Below are 16717 nucleotides of genomic sequence, written 5' to 3' on the forward strand. Positions count from 1 at the left end.
TAAAGAGGTGATTTGGATGGAGAAGGATTTGTGAATATCAACTTAACAAAGTTGGGAAGGAGAAGGTTTGACTTAGAATATTAGTAAACCAGAGCCAAAAGGTCTTTGGAGAGAAGGAATGGACACTGAGACATCACCCTCTCCCCTCCCGCACTGGGACAGCTGGCGAGGACTCTCCTCTATGAGGTCAAAAAAATCATAAACTCAGTGGTGTGCACTGGTTCTAACAAAAATCAGGCAATTCTAGCAACAACATAGCATAAGGAAAAAGCTCAGCTGACTTTGGAGCCAGTTAGACCTCCTTACAATCTATATGCCCTAGGATGAATCTTATCATAGCACTGAGTCGCCGTTTCTCAGTCTGTAAGACAGGAATTGTAGTGGCCCCCTCACTGGGTAGCAGTGAGGATCATTGCTAACATATGTAACTTGCCTGTTGTAAGAAAGGCCTCTGATAGGGCGCCTGGGTGGCTCAGTCGGTTAAGCTATTGCCTTCGGCTCAGGTCATGATCCTGGAGTCCCGGGATCGAGTCCCGCATCGGGCTCCCTGCTCGGCAGGGAGTCTGCTTCTCCCTCTGACCCTAACCCCTCTCATGTGCTCTCTCTCATTCTCTCTCTCTCAAATAAATAAATAAAATCTTTAAAAAAAAAAAAAAAAGAAAGAAAGAAAGAAAGGCCTCTGATAAATTTAAGCTATTGTTACAAGAATTATGTAGTAAGCAAACTTGTGATATCCAGAGCAGATTTTCTTAAAGGAATGTGAGTGGTAATAACAGAGGTAAACAAAATACTTCTTTAAAACATTTTGATTTCTGAAATATAATTCCTCATTAGCTTTTCCTTGAAGAATATTACTTAAGCTGAGAAATGGATAAGGTTAAAAAGTATTCCAAAAACCCAATCAACACCCTCTGAGGATAGCCAATGATGATGACTATCTCACGTTTCAGGGTACTATCCAAAAGAGTAGGCTGGCTTTTCTTAGAGCCTAAAAATTTTGAGTAGAATATAATGGATTCTTGCCATTTTGGATTCCTTTGTAATTTAATCTCTATTTGTCACATTTTAAAGCTCTGAAAGTTTAAGCTAACTACATGTTATTTCCCCCATTAAAATTCCTACAATGCTTGTATTTAATAATTTTTTAATACTTTACCATTGTTTTTGATTTTTTCTGAGTCCACATAAAATAGAACTTTGTACTCTCCTCCTAGGGACCCAGACTGCAGATAATGTGTCCCATACTGGTCGATTAATCTTCGGTAGGCACTGTAGTCATACAGAGAGGGAAGGAAGGAGAGTTCCTTCCAGAATGGCTCCGCAAGTTGTAAAAATTCCGGATTGTTATTGACAAACTGAGCCACTTCCACGGTGTTCTGGACAACCAACAAATGATGACTCTATGGAAAGAAGAGAGCATAAAAAGAGTTTTAGGTTGGTGATAAAAAGGCAGTGGAATTAGTTTGCTGCCCAGTGTCTCCATCAGCTGCCACCCCCAACCAGACTATATGAATTTCTATTTTTGATGCTTGATGAGGTCTTTTCTGGGTCCACTCACTTGACGCAGTCTATGGGATTTTTGGAATCCCAAACAGGAATAATATCTGAGTGATAACATGGTAATTTCTTGCATATATGACATTTAAAATCTCAAAACCAAGGAGTTATGCCCTTCCCAACTAGAAAAAAAGAGAATCAGCTCCGTTAACTGCTAAACAATTTCACAAATAAGTATGTAAAATAGTATGACCCTAGGGTGTACACAATGACTTATAGGTAAGGTGACCATATAAATTATATTCCATACTGGGGTCCCTCACTTCATAATGAGGGGTTTTTCTATTTTAAGGTCATGAACCTAGAGTGCTGTATTAGTTGCAGGTGTACTATATAGTGAACCAACAATTCCATACATCACCCAGTCCTCATCACAACAAATGCACTTTTTCATCCCCATCTCCTATTTCACCCATCCCTCCACCCAGCTCCCCCCTGGTAATCACCAGTTTGTTCTCTATAATTAAGAGTCTGCTTTTTGGTTTGTCTCTTTTTTGTTGTTGTTCATTCATTTTCTTAATCCTACATATGAGTGAAATCATATGGCATTTGTCTTTCTCTGATTTATTTCATTTAACATCATACTCTCTGGATCTATCCATGTTGTTGCAAATGGCAACATTTCATTCTTCTTTCTGGCTGAGTAATATTCCATTGTATAAATATGCCACATCTTCTGTATCCATTTGTCTATCCATAGACGCTTGGGCTGCTTCCATAATTCGGCTATTGTAAATAATGCTGCCGTAAACATAGGGGCATCTCTCTTTTTGGATTAGTGTTTGTATTCTTTGGGTAAGTACCCAGTAGTGGATACAATGAGGTCTTTGAACACTTCCTAAGCACCTTGTAATGATGTCCAAGACAGATCTACCTTATACCAAATCCTCACTTCTGTGAACAATGTAGTATAAAAATAATAAATGTTTATATAACTCCTATCTCCACAGTCAGCTTCTTAGTCATGAAACAAGCAAAACCACTATTCCTTTATACTTCCTGTGATTTATTAATCAAGTTACTGACTTCAAGAATGAGATGAAATATGCAGATTTAGAATGATGGTCAGCATGAAAACTTCTTCAGCAGGGTGTGCATCAGCCAGTGCAATCTCTCACAACTGTTCAGCTTGCCCAAGGTAAAAGTTTTAGTATCTCAAAACAACAAAGTATCTAAAAATAAGGCTTTTAACTTCCTCAGACAAAAATTTGGGTATTTCAAAAGTAATAAAGTGTTCCAAAATCTTTTAGTTTTATGCACCTTCTAAGTGTTAGTGTTTAGGAAGCACATACTAATTGGATTTTTTAAACTGTATATAACATTTATATAACCATGTATAGTAATCATGAATTAGAAATTTAAGAAAATTTTAACTAGTAGATCTGAAAGTAATGTTTTTTTAAGATTTTCAAATAAGGGGGCGCCTGGGTGGCTCAGTCGTTAAGCGTCTGCCTTCGGCTCAGGTCATGATCCCAGGGTCCTGGGATCGAGTGCCCCATCGGGCTCCCTGCTTGGCGGGGAGCCTGCTTCTCCCTCTCCCTCTGCCTACAGCTCTCTCTCTCTCTCTCTCTGTCTGTCAAATAAATAAATAAAATCTTAAAGAAAAAGTATAGAGGCGCCTGGCTGGCTCAGTCAGTGGAGCACATAACTCTTAATCTCAGGGTCCTGAGTTCGAGCTCCACATTGGGTATGGAGCTTACTTAAAAAAAAGAAGAAGAAAAAAAAAGAAAAGAAAAAGTATAAATAAATATATTATCCAAGAGAACTAACAAGACACAATCTTACCTTTTAAAGAAATATATTACATTGTCCCTTTGAAGAGGATATTATTACCCTAATTTAAAAAAGAAAGCTGATCTGTTTGGTAAATACACTTTTGTTAATGTTAGAAATATTTAAGCAGTAAAATATGGAAAAGTCAACTAATATTTCATACTAACCTTTTTCTTGTGGATTTCACTGGTATGTGAAGTATGAGTAGATGAAGAAGATGATGAAGATCTGAAAAAGGAGCTTTTCCTACTAGATGATGTATGTTCTGCCGAGGTAAGCTTTACATAAGACCAGCTACTGTTGTAAAATTCATAATTAAAATCATTATTTATTTTCACCTATAAAGAAAATGAAAAATTTTGCTGTGACCAAATTAAGGCCTTGGATATAACCAAAAATCTTTTGCCATGGATCCTTTAACGTGGATACTTTCTTCAAACAGTCTTCTCCAAAAAGACAAAGCTCTTCATTGACACAAAATGACTGTGGCTCTCATTACAACCGGGCCCATATGAGTATAAGGAATAGAGTCCATTCTACAACCACTCTTAGTTAAGAAGGAGACATGGTGTCAATAATGGCAATTCCAAGTAATTCACAGAACACATCTGTGTACAAACATCTCCCACTTTCTTTTAATGTCAACAGTTAACCCAGAAGTCAGCAAATCAACAGAATTACACTAACAGAGAACTGAAAAGCCCTTGGTTCTTGATTTTTCAGCTAAAAGAGGGGAACAGAGATGCAATTTTTTTTCCTTATGAGCGAGGGTAGAAGAAAAGGCCATCCCAAAGGAATTTTGAGGCAGACAACAGGATAGTCACATGTGGCTAACAGGGAAGGGAGAGCCCCAGCACTGACAAAGAAGACAATCATTTATTTATCCCTTCCTTATTTTATCCTAGATCAAGTGTCAAAATAAAATGTCCATGGGGGCTGGCATGTAATATAAATGTTGGAGGCATCCCGTGGAAGGCAGGGTGATGAAGTGAACACACACACTGTTGAAAAGGGACACCAACACTCAAATCCATCATACAGTTACCATATGTAACTACAAGTTCTAGCATTGACAGATTATCTGTTTTCAAGAAAAGAGAAAAATCTGAAATCTTGACACAAAGATTTCCAGACTTTTTTTAAATTGTGGGCAATTAATTTGCTAAAAAATGTCAAGCACCATGAAAATAAAACAAGACACACAAGCTGACTCCCTCTCTCAGTGTCTGCTCTGCATAAATAGTCAAATCAGTAACTGTCCTTCCACAAGCATTTGTGTTCTTAGCATATAGCCATACACATCTGTGTTTGAGATCAAAGTATAAATAAGCACAGGGAACATTAAACTGATGGATATGATACACTTTAAACACAAACCTAAGAAGAATGAAAATGACAGAATACCATGTAGCCATTTTAAATGATGCCTATGAAGAAAAATATTCATGTTAAATGAGAAAGTGGGTATAAATGTGATAATCCTGTTCATTACAACCATACAAGTATATTCCCCAGTCAAAAAAAGACTAGAAAGAAATTCAGGGGTGCCTGGGTGGCTCAGTCAGGTAAGTGTCTGACTCTTGATCTCAGCTCAGGTCATGGTCTCAGGGTTGTGAGTTCAAGCCCCACCTTGGGCTCCATGCTGGGCATGGAGTCTACTTAAAAAAAAAAAAAAAAAGAAGAAGAAGAAGAAGAGACTAGAAAAAAATTCATCAAAATGCCAGAAAATATTGTATTACTTTTATCACTGCCCATGTTAAAAATTATGCATGCATGCTAAGAACATGCCAGAAGACAAGAAAAGATAGATTTACTCATATCTTTTGTTAGAGCATTATTTTCATTACATTATGAAATTGGTTTGTTTAAAAGTCAAAGGCAAAAATTCAGCTCAGACTGAGATGGAGAATATATGTATTATTATTGACTAGAAAGAGGACATTAATAAGAATGCCATCAGAGATTTCTGCAACCACTAGATAGTGTTTCGGTCCTATTTGGTTTTAGATCGACACAAATTTACTTTTTATCTCTCTTAAGAAAGAGAAGTTATCTATCTTCCTTTCAATGCAAGAAAAAAAAAGCCTATTTTCCCTCATCTTCAAATCTGCAATTCAAGTACTTGATTAATGCAAATAAGCCTCTTTAGCTGCTTTAGTTCAGCATCTCCTCACTCTCATCTACTCTACACAGAGCTGCAAGAGTCATCTTTTTCAAGGTAATGTGATCTTCTTAAATGACCCTTAATTGACTTAAATGACCTAAAATGACTCTCTCCATCCAACTTAGACTCACCCAGACTGATCCCTCCTCTGAAATCACAAATTCAAACATCCTACATCCTGCCACCTCTTACTCGTTTGACTCTCATTCTATTATCACCAGAGCCATTATTCAACTTTATAGACACAAGTTCCTCTACTTGGCTTCCCTTCTCTCTCTCTATCAGCACCTTCATTTTTTCACTTCCTTCCTTTTCAGATAGACCTCATGGTTCATGACTTCAACCAGTCTCTCGCCAATGACCTTAACTCCCTTGCCTAGATCTGCTCTGCCATCATGTTTGCCTGGCAGAATTCCAGCCCCGGTTCAATGCTCGCAGCCAAGCTGCTTAGCACTATGATAGAAAAATCACACAGCTAACCGATCAGTACCATTGTAAGTCCACTCATGATTTCCAGTCTCAGGGGAACCCTCAAAGCAGTGCAGCAGCCCTATATTTCCATTCTCTTTCTCTCCCATTCTCTACAGTATCTATTTCAAAGGTTCTGCACCTACCTCAGTCCCTCAATCTTAGAACCACTTCCCTCACTCTCAGAAAATGACCTTAACCTCTTTCTTTCCAAACATTCCCATTATCAGACATGAGAGCTCCTAAACTTCTGGCTAACAAATCCACAAATGTATTTACATTTCTTCACTTCCTTTCCTCCACAGGTGTCCTTCCTCCATCTAAAGCTAATTTCTGTCTCATCTCTATTGCATTCCCTCCCACCACTTCTAAGGATTTATTAAATTGATTGCTTACTCCCTCTCCCACAGCTTCAATTTTTCATTCTCTACTGGCTCATTCCTATCAAATGTATGTATATTCTAACCCCACCTAAGTAGAGTGTACTGCAAGGGCTCTGCACACACACTTCTTGGGTTCAGAGTCCATATTTGTTATCTATTAACTTTATGATTGTGGGTAAACTCTTCAGCATTTTTTGTCTTGAGTTTCCTCAACTGTAAAATAGAAATGACAGTACCCACATTTTTAGATTATTACAGAGAAAAGAAGGGGGCACCTGGGTGGCTCAGTTGGTTAAGCATCTGCCTTCAGCTAAGGTCATGATCCCAGGGTCCTGGGATCGAGTCCCACATCGGGCTCCCTGCTCTGCTGGAAGCCTGCTTCTCCCTCTCCCTCTGCTCCTCCCGCTGCTGTGCTCTCTCACCCTCGCTCTCTCTCTGTCAAATAAATAAATAAAGTATTTTTTAAAAAAGAAAAGAAGGGAAAAGAAAAGAAAAGATCCGGGGTGCCTGGGTAGCTCAGTCGGCTAAGCGTCCGACTCCTGATTTCAGCTCAGGTCATGATCTCAGGGTGGTGAGATCAAACCCCACACTGAGCTCCATGCTCAGCAGGGAATCTGCTTGAGATTCTCTCCCTCTCCCACTGCCCTTCCCCCTGCTCATGCTCTCTCTCTCTTTCTCTCTAAAATAAATAAATAAGTCTTTTTAAAAAGAATATGATTTTGTTATTTACTTGATATGCACATAGGATCTCTGTTCCAAAAATATAATGAAGTACATTCAAGACTAAATACAGGAGGATCCAGGAAGTAATTCATTTTCTCTACCTTCATCTTTACTCCCCTCTGCAACTCTTTCCAAGCTGACGATGAACATAACAGTCTTTCAACATTCTCCAGACTGAACTAGCAAAGTGGTACCTTCCCAAAGTGGCCATGGAAGAGGAACGTGTTTCTGTGTCCAAGGCTTCCTTGTGGTAAGAAAAATATGAGCAAACAGAGAAAGTGCATGGCATCAAAGATAATGGCTTAGTCAACAAGAAACCAGGTTTGCCCTGGATAAACTACACTCCTGATAACTGAAACAGAGATTATAAGATGGACTGACTGATTGTTGTTACATGTTTATTTACTAATATTTATGTGCCAACAAGCCAAAAGCCATCTTCCACTCAAAAGAGCTGAATGCCCAGGGGCCTCAGGTCTATCTGAGCTGTGGAGAGCATTTACTATCCCAATCTTCACACTGGGTTACCTCTTCAACGACTGACTTTCTTTCTGGCCAAATTTATCTTTGGGGCACCTGGCTGGCTTAGCCAGTTAAGCATTTGCCTTTGGCTCAGGTCATGATCCCAGGGTCCTGGGATCGGGCCCCGCATCGGGCTCCCTGCTCGGCGGGAAGCCTGCTTCTCCCTCTCCCACTCCCCCTGCTTGTGTTCCCTCTCTCACTGTCTCTCTCTGTCAAATAAATAAAGTCTTTTAAAAATTTTTATTTATTTATTTAAGAGAGAGAGAGCAAGGGAGGGGGAGAGAGAGAGAGACAGACAGAATCTCAAGCAGACTCCTCACTGACCACAGAGCCCAAAACAGGGCTCGATCTCATGACCCATGAGATCATGACCTGAGCCAAAATCAAGAGTCAGATGCTCAACCGACTAAGCCACCCAGGTGCCCCCATGACACAGTAGTTCGTAAATGTAACTTATTCTACTGTAAGTCAGAGGAGGATGCTGTTTGCTATTTATAATTAAAACTGCATTCTGAAGAGGGTTAAGTTTGGTAAACAAAAAGCCCTTCTGTCTGAACATCCTAATAGTTTTGGTCTACAAATTCGGGAGTAATAGGTAAGAAGCACTGAACTGGAAATTTTCAGAATTCTGGGAAGAAGAGAGCAAAGAAGTGAAAGAGGAGGTCTTGGCAGAAGAGAACAAGAGGCTGAAATAGGATGAGACCAGAAACTTTGATTTGTTGAAGTTCTAGAAGGATAGATGTTTTGTGATGGAGGATGTCAACCTTTTTTGTTGAATGCGTTGGCATGACTGCAACAGAAAATCTTTCCTCTATATTCCCTTCATATGCTCAGGATTCTCCCCCTAAAACCATAACTGTTTCTGTGTGAGTGGATTTTGTGTGGAAATCCTGGAACAGAACAAGTTTAGGTGTGTATGACAGAAACAGCTTACAAGAAGCAGAAGCCTGGAATGGAGTCCCTGCGACCCTAAGTCAAATGGAAAATTCTGGCAATGCAGACATTGCTAAGGATAGGGAGCACAGGGCCCCCCTTCCACACTGCTGATCTGGTATAAGTTGATGGCACATCCATTTTGGAAACTTTGCTGAGCAGAGTGTAACCTATACATAACCTGTGTGGCAGCAACTCAAGTGCCTTAGAGAAACTCTAGCTCATTTGCATGGAACTCATGCACAAGAATGTGCAAGGCATTTTCATAAGAAAAAAAAATGGAACCAGCAATAAAAATGTCATCTACATCAGCATGAATAAATTTCAAAACCATAATTTTGAGTAAAAAAAAAGTCATAGAATATATACTATAGGATTTACTTTTATAAGTGGCCAAAAAACAGGCACAAATAATCATAAGTTTTTATTTAGGGACAAAGACATATGAGATAAATGTATATGGAAAGACAAAGAAGTGATTAATACAAAACAGAAGACAGTGGTTGTCTAGGGAGTGGGGGTGGGGAGGATGTGGCCAGAGAGGGGTAGATGAGAGCATTTAAATCAGTCTTTGGCAATATTCTATTTCTTAAGGTGGGTGGTGGGCATATATGAGTATTTGTTTTATTAGTTTTCTTCAAACTGTATGTTTACATTTGTCACACTTTTGTATACATGAAATATTTCACAATTTAAAAACAAAAGCATTTTTAAGTGAGCTGACACTAAGATTATTACAACCAGTCCTGACCAGGGCCTTGAGTTTTGACACCCACACAGGGACAGACCATCCAGTCTGGGGCCCATATGGTCCACAGACTTGAAAATGAGACAACAGAATAGTTCAGTTTAAATGAGACAAATTTAAAGTATCATTGCCTTGTACCCCAGAGTTAAAGAATATGTATCCTTTTTAGGCCCATATAAAACATTTGTTTAAGCCAAATATTAAGCCACAAATAAATTCTCAACAAATACCAAGTATTATGCCACAAATAAATTCTCAACAAATACCAAAAAATCAATATCATATAAGTAATGATCTCTGGCAATAATTCACACGTTAAAAATAAATTAAATCAATGAAATTAAGTACCTGGAATGTATAGGAAAGGATATTTCCACTCAGTCTATAGAAATCTTTTCCATCCCCACTAAACACTTTTCTGCATTGACCACCAAAACTTTTAGTGTTGATGACTCTCTTCCTAAACTGGCCAGTGAGTTCATTGTAACTGTTTAAAAAAAAAAAAAAAAGGAAGGAAGAAAAGATGATTAAAAACCAGAAACAGCACTTGCTGAAAAAGGAATTCTAGAAAATCTTGAAATATATTACAGTTAAGCATCTCTTCAAGAGAGCTCAAATAAAGAGAACAGTATCCTAATGCACACCATACATTATCCACCTCCCCTGGGTGGTGTAATAGCTAAAACTAATAGCTGGGGAAATCCAACATCCCTTCAGCCTAAGAACATGTTTGGGAAACACACAGCCCTTTTGTATCTATAGCAAAAGCTGGTTTTGAGTTGAATCTATAGATAAAACCAATACAATTAAGATTACTCTTGAGGAGAGGGAACTTTCTTTTCTTTTTTTTAAGATTTTGTTTATTTGACAGAGAGAGAGCACAAGCAGCAGGGGCGGCAGGCAGAGGGAGAAGCAGGCTCCCCACTAAGCAAAGAGCCCGATGCGGGGCTCAATCCCAGGACTCTGGGATCATGACCTGAGCCGAAGGCAGATGCTTAACCAACTGAGCCATCCAGGTGCCCCAAAAGGGAACTTTCTACAGGGAATTTCAACTAAATTGCCTCTTAGCATACTGAATGGTATACCCTTTAGAGTAATTTTACCATTTCTCTGTTAATGAATTTTAAAATATTATAGAAAAACCACCTCTAACTATCATTCTAAAATAGACTATTTTAAAGCCTTGAAATCTCAGCTTGGATCTGACCCTTAAAAGTTCTTCACAATTCTTTTTGAAAAGACAAACATGGGATTGTCCCAACTTCACTTGAAAATGAAAGTTTCCAGCTGGTTTAGACAATTACTTTTCAAGCCTAAATATTCCAACACACCACTTTCTCTCTTCTTTCTCTGTTCTTATTCTATTATCTCTTCATTCTCTTAAGTAGCTTCCCATCATTGTCACTGCACCAGTTCTCCCTCTGTCTCTCTATTTCTACCTCTCTCCCAGAAGGTGACCAACATCCAGGTTTTCCCAGGTCTGAGGGGTTTCCCTGGACATAGGATTTCCAATGCTAAAAGCAGGATAGTCCAGGGACAATTGGACACTCTACATTTTCCACATATATTTTCAGGTATACAGGTATGAATTAAAAGTTCTGGGGCACCCAGCTGGCTCAGTCGGGGAGCGTGCAACTCGATCTCGGGGTTGTGAGTTCGAGCTCTACATTGGGGGTAGAAATTACTTAAATAAATAAAACTTCAAAAAATTTTGTTTTAAATGTTTTAGGATGTGGCAAAGAGCTCTGAGCCAAAAGCTTAGCTATTATGATTTGTTATTAGATTTACCAAGCCATAAAATAAAAACAAAATGAAAAGCTACAACCCATCCATATGCACAGGAAGCTGCCCAGTACCTTACCCATTTCCAGTAAGTTCTATGTTGGGAGGAGGTTTATCAAGGTCGCAGGAAGTTCTGCTTTCTGAGTTCTCGCATCTGTCTTCATCAGCGCTGTCCTCTTCACAGTCAGAATCCCCGTTGCAAACCAAAGATTTGCTGATGCACTGGCCTATACACAAGACAAGCCCCCACACAAAATAAAAGAGGGAAGAAGGCAAAAACTACCTGGGATCAAAAAAGTTTTGCCTCAGAGGTGCCTGGGTGGCTCAGTAGATTGAGCTTTGACTCTTGGCTTCAGCTCAGGTCCTGATCTCAGGGTCATGAGTTGGAACCCCGTGTGGGGCTCCGTGCTCAGCAGGGAGTCTTCTTGAAGATTCTCTCCCTCTCCCTCTCCCTCTGCCCCTCCCCCGATTCATGATTGCTCTTTCTAAAATAAATAAATAAATCTTTAAAAAAAAAAAAAGGTTTTGCCCCTGACCCCCAACACTGCATTAATATTTTACTGTGAATTTGAGATCAATTTTCAAGGTGTCCAGGAAAGGCCTGGTGATTATTTTGGCCCTCATATTCTAACACACAAAATTGATTCTGATCTCATCTGGAAACAAAATTGAAAATAAAAGCTGAATTCAAAATCCAGCCTTCCACCCATAATCAAGCTGTTTGTCTGAATCTTCCCAAAATCAAAAGGCGCCAACCACTGGGAGGATACATTGACATCCTGCCCTTCAACTTTCAGTTTATTTTTTTGTAATCACTGACCAAGATGCCAAAGCTCTGCTTTTTTTTGGTGATTTGATGTGTAAGCTTTTGAGAGCATGGAAACTGGGTCAAAAGTTTAAAATTCCACATTTCTTTAGCACCTACTCTGGGCAAGGCACTCTTCCAGATGTTAGGGCACAAATATAAATAAAAATGGTATGTTGGGCTTTTCATATACTTTACAATCTAGTAGGAAGGACTATGAAGACATAGATCATTATAATCCTGCAATGTAATTGTTCTGATAGATCTACATCCCAGGCGCCAAGGAAGCACTGAAGGGCACCAGATGATCTAACCCTTGCCTACCTCCCCAGCATCGTCCGCAGCCATTCTTCTACCTGCTTCCTATCCCCTCATCACACCTACATGACTAAAAGGCCAGGCTTTCTGTCATCTCCACTGACCTTGCACTTACACTTCTCTCAGCCTAGGAGGGTTTCTCTACCTGCCACATACTTGTTCCTCAAAAATCAAATTAAATATTATCTCCATCCCTACACCACAGGCTATAATACAAGTCCTTCGTTTATGTCCTCAGAGTATGTATTGCATACAACTGTTCTGATGGTAAAGCATGCACCCCACTGGGGTCTCACTCAATCCAACGCAAAAAAACATTTGTTGAGAGTCTACTGTGTTACTTCAGATGCAAAAATTAAAGGAATATTATCCATATCCTCAAGGAGTTCACAAGAGAGATAACCAGGCCAACAGATAACTCCAGATTATAGATGGTACGATGTACATAGGGAACACAGAGAAGTGATTTGTTAGTTATCTCTATCAGTTTAGGAGTTAAAGAATGCTTCCTAAAAGATGAGTCATCTGATTTTGGTTTTGAAAGAAAACTAGGAGTTCAACAGGTATTGTGGAGGAGCACTTCTAACACAGGGATTATTTATGTACTATTCTGCCCATAAACTTCAATATTTGTGAAGGAAGAGGCTATGTGTTTCATTTACATATCCACAACCCTCACCACTATATCTGGAGCCTAATAAGAATAATAAATATCTGCTAAAGGTTGTTGAATTAATCTGACTGCACAAACACTACCTAAACAGTAGGGCAAAAAATACTCAGTGCCCAAACTTGAAATTAGGTTTCAATCACCCTGTGCATAGGAGTGACCTGTACTGCTTCTTGACTAGGTAATCAGTGTTGCTTTTTTGTGAACATAGTAGTAATTTGGGCAGTAACGCTGTTTTTGCCCAATCTTGATGTACCAGACTCACTCTGCATCTTCACCAAAAATGCAGTGTCAAGGGCTGCTTGGGTCTGTCAATAGTCATATTTCTTTTCAAAGAAGCAAGGAGTAGCTCCACCTTTATTACCAGATGAAATAATGATATTGCATTTGAAATAATGATAGCTGAGTGTATAATTAATATGCCAATAAAATCAATTCTTAGGCCACTATAAATTCAGTAAAATTGAACAAATACATACTGAGCAAGTTAATCAAATAGCATTTGAATCTACACTCTGCTTGGAGTGTCCAAGCCAATGGAAAATAGATACCTGAGAAACACCTGAACCGCTCTCCACATCCCTCTTCTGTCGGACATCCTACTATAGGTTCACACGATTGTGTTTCAAATGCACTTCCAACGCAAGGATGGCCCCCGTACTGCCCATAAACAGCAACTGACCGCCTGCGAGTCTAAACACAAAACAGGCAATGCGTTTTGACATGTCCTTTCCTTTATCTGAGAAACAAAATCTAAGAGACATTAATACAATTGAAGAATCAGTGTTCAGGAAATTGTTCTGGGGGGCAGATGTAAAACCTCCTAGTCCAAAGATGAAGCTACCTCTGCAATGGAATTCTACTAGACAATCAAAATCAATGGCCTCTGAAATGGGAAATATGTCAAGGCAAATCTCTGGGAAAGAAAGTATGGGAAAAATAGAGGAACTCATCAAGCTACTTGAGAAACAAATAATTCATTCTAAAATTCACTTAATCAATATGAAGACATGTATCTAATATTTAAACAAAAAGAGGTCCACAAAATCCTTTTCCCTCCCAACAGCAATCAAATGCATTGTGTAAGCCTCTTCCTGTACTCACCTTTTCCCTATTAAAAAAAAATAAACAAAATCTGACCTTCCAGAGAATTTAAGCCTTGAGCAAATACCAACAGGGAAGACAGGATATATACAAACTGATGTGGGGCCAGGAGTGGAACAGTCAAGAAAGAATTCTTGAGATGCTTTTGGTGCAAAAAGGTGCTTTTATTATAGCGCAGGGACAAGGGCCCATGGGCAGAAGGAGCTGTACTTTTGCTCTATGAAGCTGGTGGTTATATACTTAGTCTCAAGGGGGAGGAGACGTGCAGGGAGTATCAGATCATAAATGTCTTTTTCGAATTTCTACTCATAAAACTACTTTTGCAGGATCTCTCTGGTGCTTATCATTGGGCTCAGTATTAACTATCAGCGAGATGAACAGGCAATCATGAGACCCTCAGTATCTGATCCTTGTGGGAACTATGCAGGCTATAGGTCAGGCTTCTGGGCTAACTGTGAACACACTTCTGCTTCTATCCTTCATCACAAGCCAAAGTTGAATCTTTTCATCCATCCTAAGTTGGGTTAGAAGTGGGGATTCTTTCGGACATAGGGTCGCAGTAGTGTAATTTACTCTGTGAGCAGCTTTGTCAGCCTGGGCCTGACAGTGGCACCTTCCATTGTGTCTAAGCAGAGGAGCTGTGGAGGAACAGGAGTGGGGAATGGGACTCAGTACAGTTCCTTGATAAGTTTTTAGTCTCTCTGTTTAATTGATGATGACACCTCTCACATGTGTCTTATTAAATTGTCCTTTTCTGAAGTTCCAAAGCACAGATTGTGTTGTTTGTCTAAAGAGTGCTTCCCTCTCTCTGGATGGTGCTGCCCACTGCAAACAATCAAATTCTCACCTGACAGATTCTGATCTTATGACCCTATTTTCATCCTCACTTGTCTCTTTCTGGATGAAAATTTTGTCGTTATAACCTAGGGACGTAATCATTGCATGATGACCTTCATGCAAAGAAAAAAATTGCTAATATGAAAAATACTTTCCATCTCTTTCTTTTTAGCATTCCTTCTTAACTTGTTTTTAAATTATAAAAATGTTTTCTGTAGTTGGTGTTTGACTTTCGCCTTGTTATTCACGTAATCAGAGTAGTCATCTATTTCCCCAGAGCCAAATTCTGCATTCGTGTAACTTGCTTTGTAAATACCACTCATGTAGGTACCAAATGCTTGATGAAAATGATGATCATGATGATGCTTCAAAACAGAAATTATCTTCTGTAATATGGTTCTGTTTTCTTAATAATTAAAAAGTGGTTTTTAAATACACATTTTTATTCAAGCTGAACCACCTTTAAAATATTTTGCAAATATAGAATCATGTTGTATACCTGAAATTAAAATAATGTCATGTGCTAATTATATTTCAATAAAAACATACTTAATCATTCAAATGTTTAGAACCTTTAAAACAAGCATTATATTTTTGGAATTTATCCTGAGAAAATTATCAGAACAGAGGACAGATTTCTATGTACAAAAATGTTCACTGAAGTTTTATTTATAATAACAAAAATGTACATATCCTAAGTCTCAAACAATAGGAAAGTGGATAAATAAGATCGGTATATGCATATAATGGAAAATAATAGAGCTGTTAAAATTCATGCCAAAAGTATAATTTTAAAATAGTAGAGGGGTGCCTTGGTGGCTCAGTTGGTTAAGCGCCCGATCTTGCTCTCAGCTCAGATCTTGATCTCACAGTTGTGAGTTCAAACCCCATGTTGGGCTCCATGCTGGGTGCAGAGGCTACTTACAAAAAAAAAACAAAAACAAAAAAACAGTAAGATATAGGGACCCCTGGCTGGGTCAGTTGGTTGAACATGTGACTCCTGATCTTGGGGTCATGAGTTCAAACCCTACGTGTGGCATGGAGTTTACTTAAAAAAAATTTTTTTAAATAAACAAAAAAAATTTTTAATAGTGGAATATAAAACTTAATCAAACAATTCTATTTTTAAAAATTATAAACACACAGAGAAGATAAATTGAGAAAATAAATACCAAATGATGGTATATTGGTTTCTTTTAAATGGTGGAATTATAAGTAGCATCTTCTTTATATATACTTTCCCATGTTTTCTCCAGTGAATAACTTACAATAAAGGGAATAAAACAGACACTTTTAGAAGTACTCTATTATCTCCAGATCAAGTCCAGCATTTTATTTGTATTACTTAGAAATTAAACTTTAAAAAGTTTAAAAATGCAGAGGGGCCTAGCTGGCTCAGTCAGTGGAGCAGGCAACTTTTCATCTCCAGGTAGTGGGTTCGAGGCCCACGTTGGGTGTAGACATTACTTAAAAGTAAAATCTTAAAAAAAAAAAAAAAAAGTGCAAAATGTTTCACTCTTTGTGGTCATTCACTATTTGTGAGGTAAAACAAAGCAGCCATTTTGTACTTGCTAGTGTTAGTTTTAAATAAGAAGAAAAGTTGAACCCAGTAGTGAGATTTTGAACTACCTACTAACTTCATTTCATGCTCTTCTATTTCTCTAATAGTTAAAGAGTTAGCGAATTGCTTTATCCTATGTATGTTTCTAGGCTCTAATGTAAGATTTAGAAAAGTCCTGCAAGAAAAATAAGAATGCAGGAATTACTTTATTACATTATTAATTACTAAAGCCATACTTTTCTCCCTTTAAATTAATAATTATATTAAGAAACAAAAAATAACATGTCAAAAGCTAATGTCATTTGTCTATACATCAGCTATTTCAATATAAACAATATATACAATAAATAAAGAATAAGAGCAAAGTGG

At 38.4% G+C, this 16717-nt stretch overlaps 1 protein-coding gene across 1 annotated transcript in view; it reads right to left on the reverse strand.

Moving 5' to 3' along the window:
• Positions 1–16717, reverse strand: part of C7 (complement C7) — a 58386-nt gene that overhangs the window by 36568 nt on the left and 5101 nt on the right. The window contains 5 exon segments of the mRNA XM_045904190.3: positions 1157–1400; positions 3498–3668; positions 9620–9758; positions 11133–11280; positions 13398–13539. Of these exon segments, the coding sequence (XP_045760146.2) occupies positions 1157–1400; positions 3498–3668; positions 9620–9758; positions 11133–11280; positions 13398–13539 (844 nt within the window).

The sequence above is a fragment of the Mirounga angustirostris genome, unplaced genomic scaffold (genome assembly GCF_029215605.1).
Source record: "Mirounga angustirostris isolate CCGP_5_RB_7025 unplaced genomic scaffold, mMirAng1.0.hap1 SCAF_7, whole genome shotgun sequence".
Taxonomy (NCBI): Eukaryota; Metazoa; Chordata; class Mammalia; order Carnivora; family Phocidae; genus Mirounga; species Mirounga angustirostris.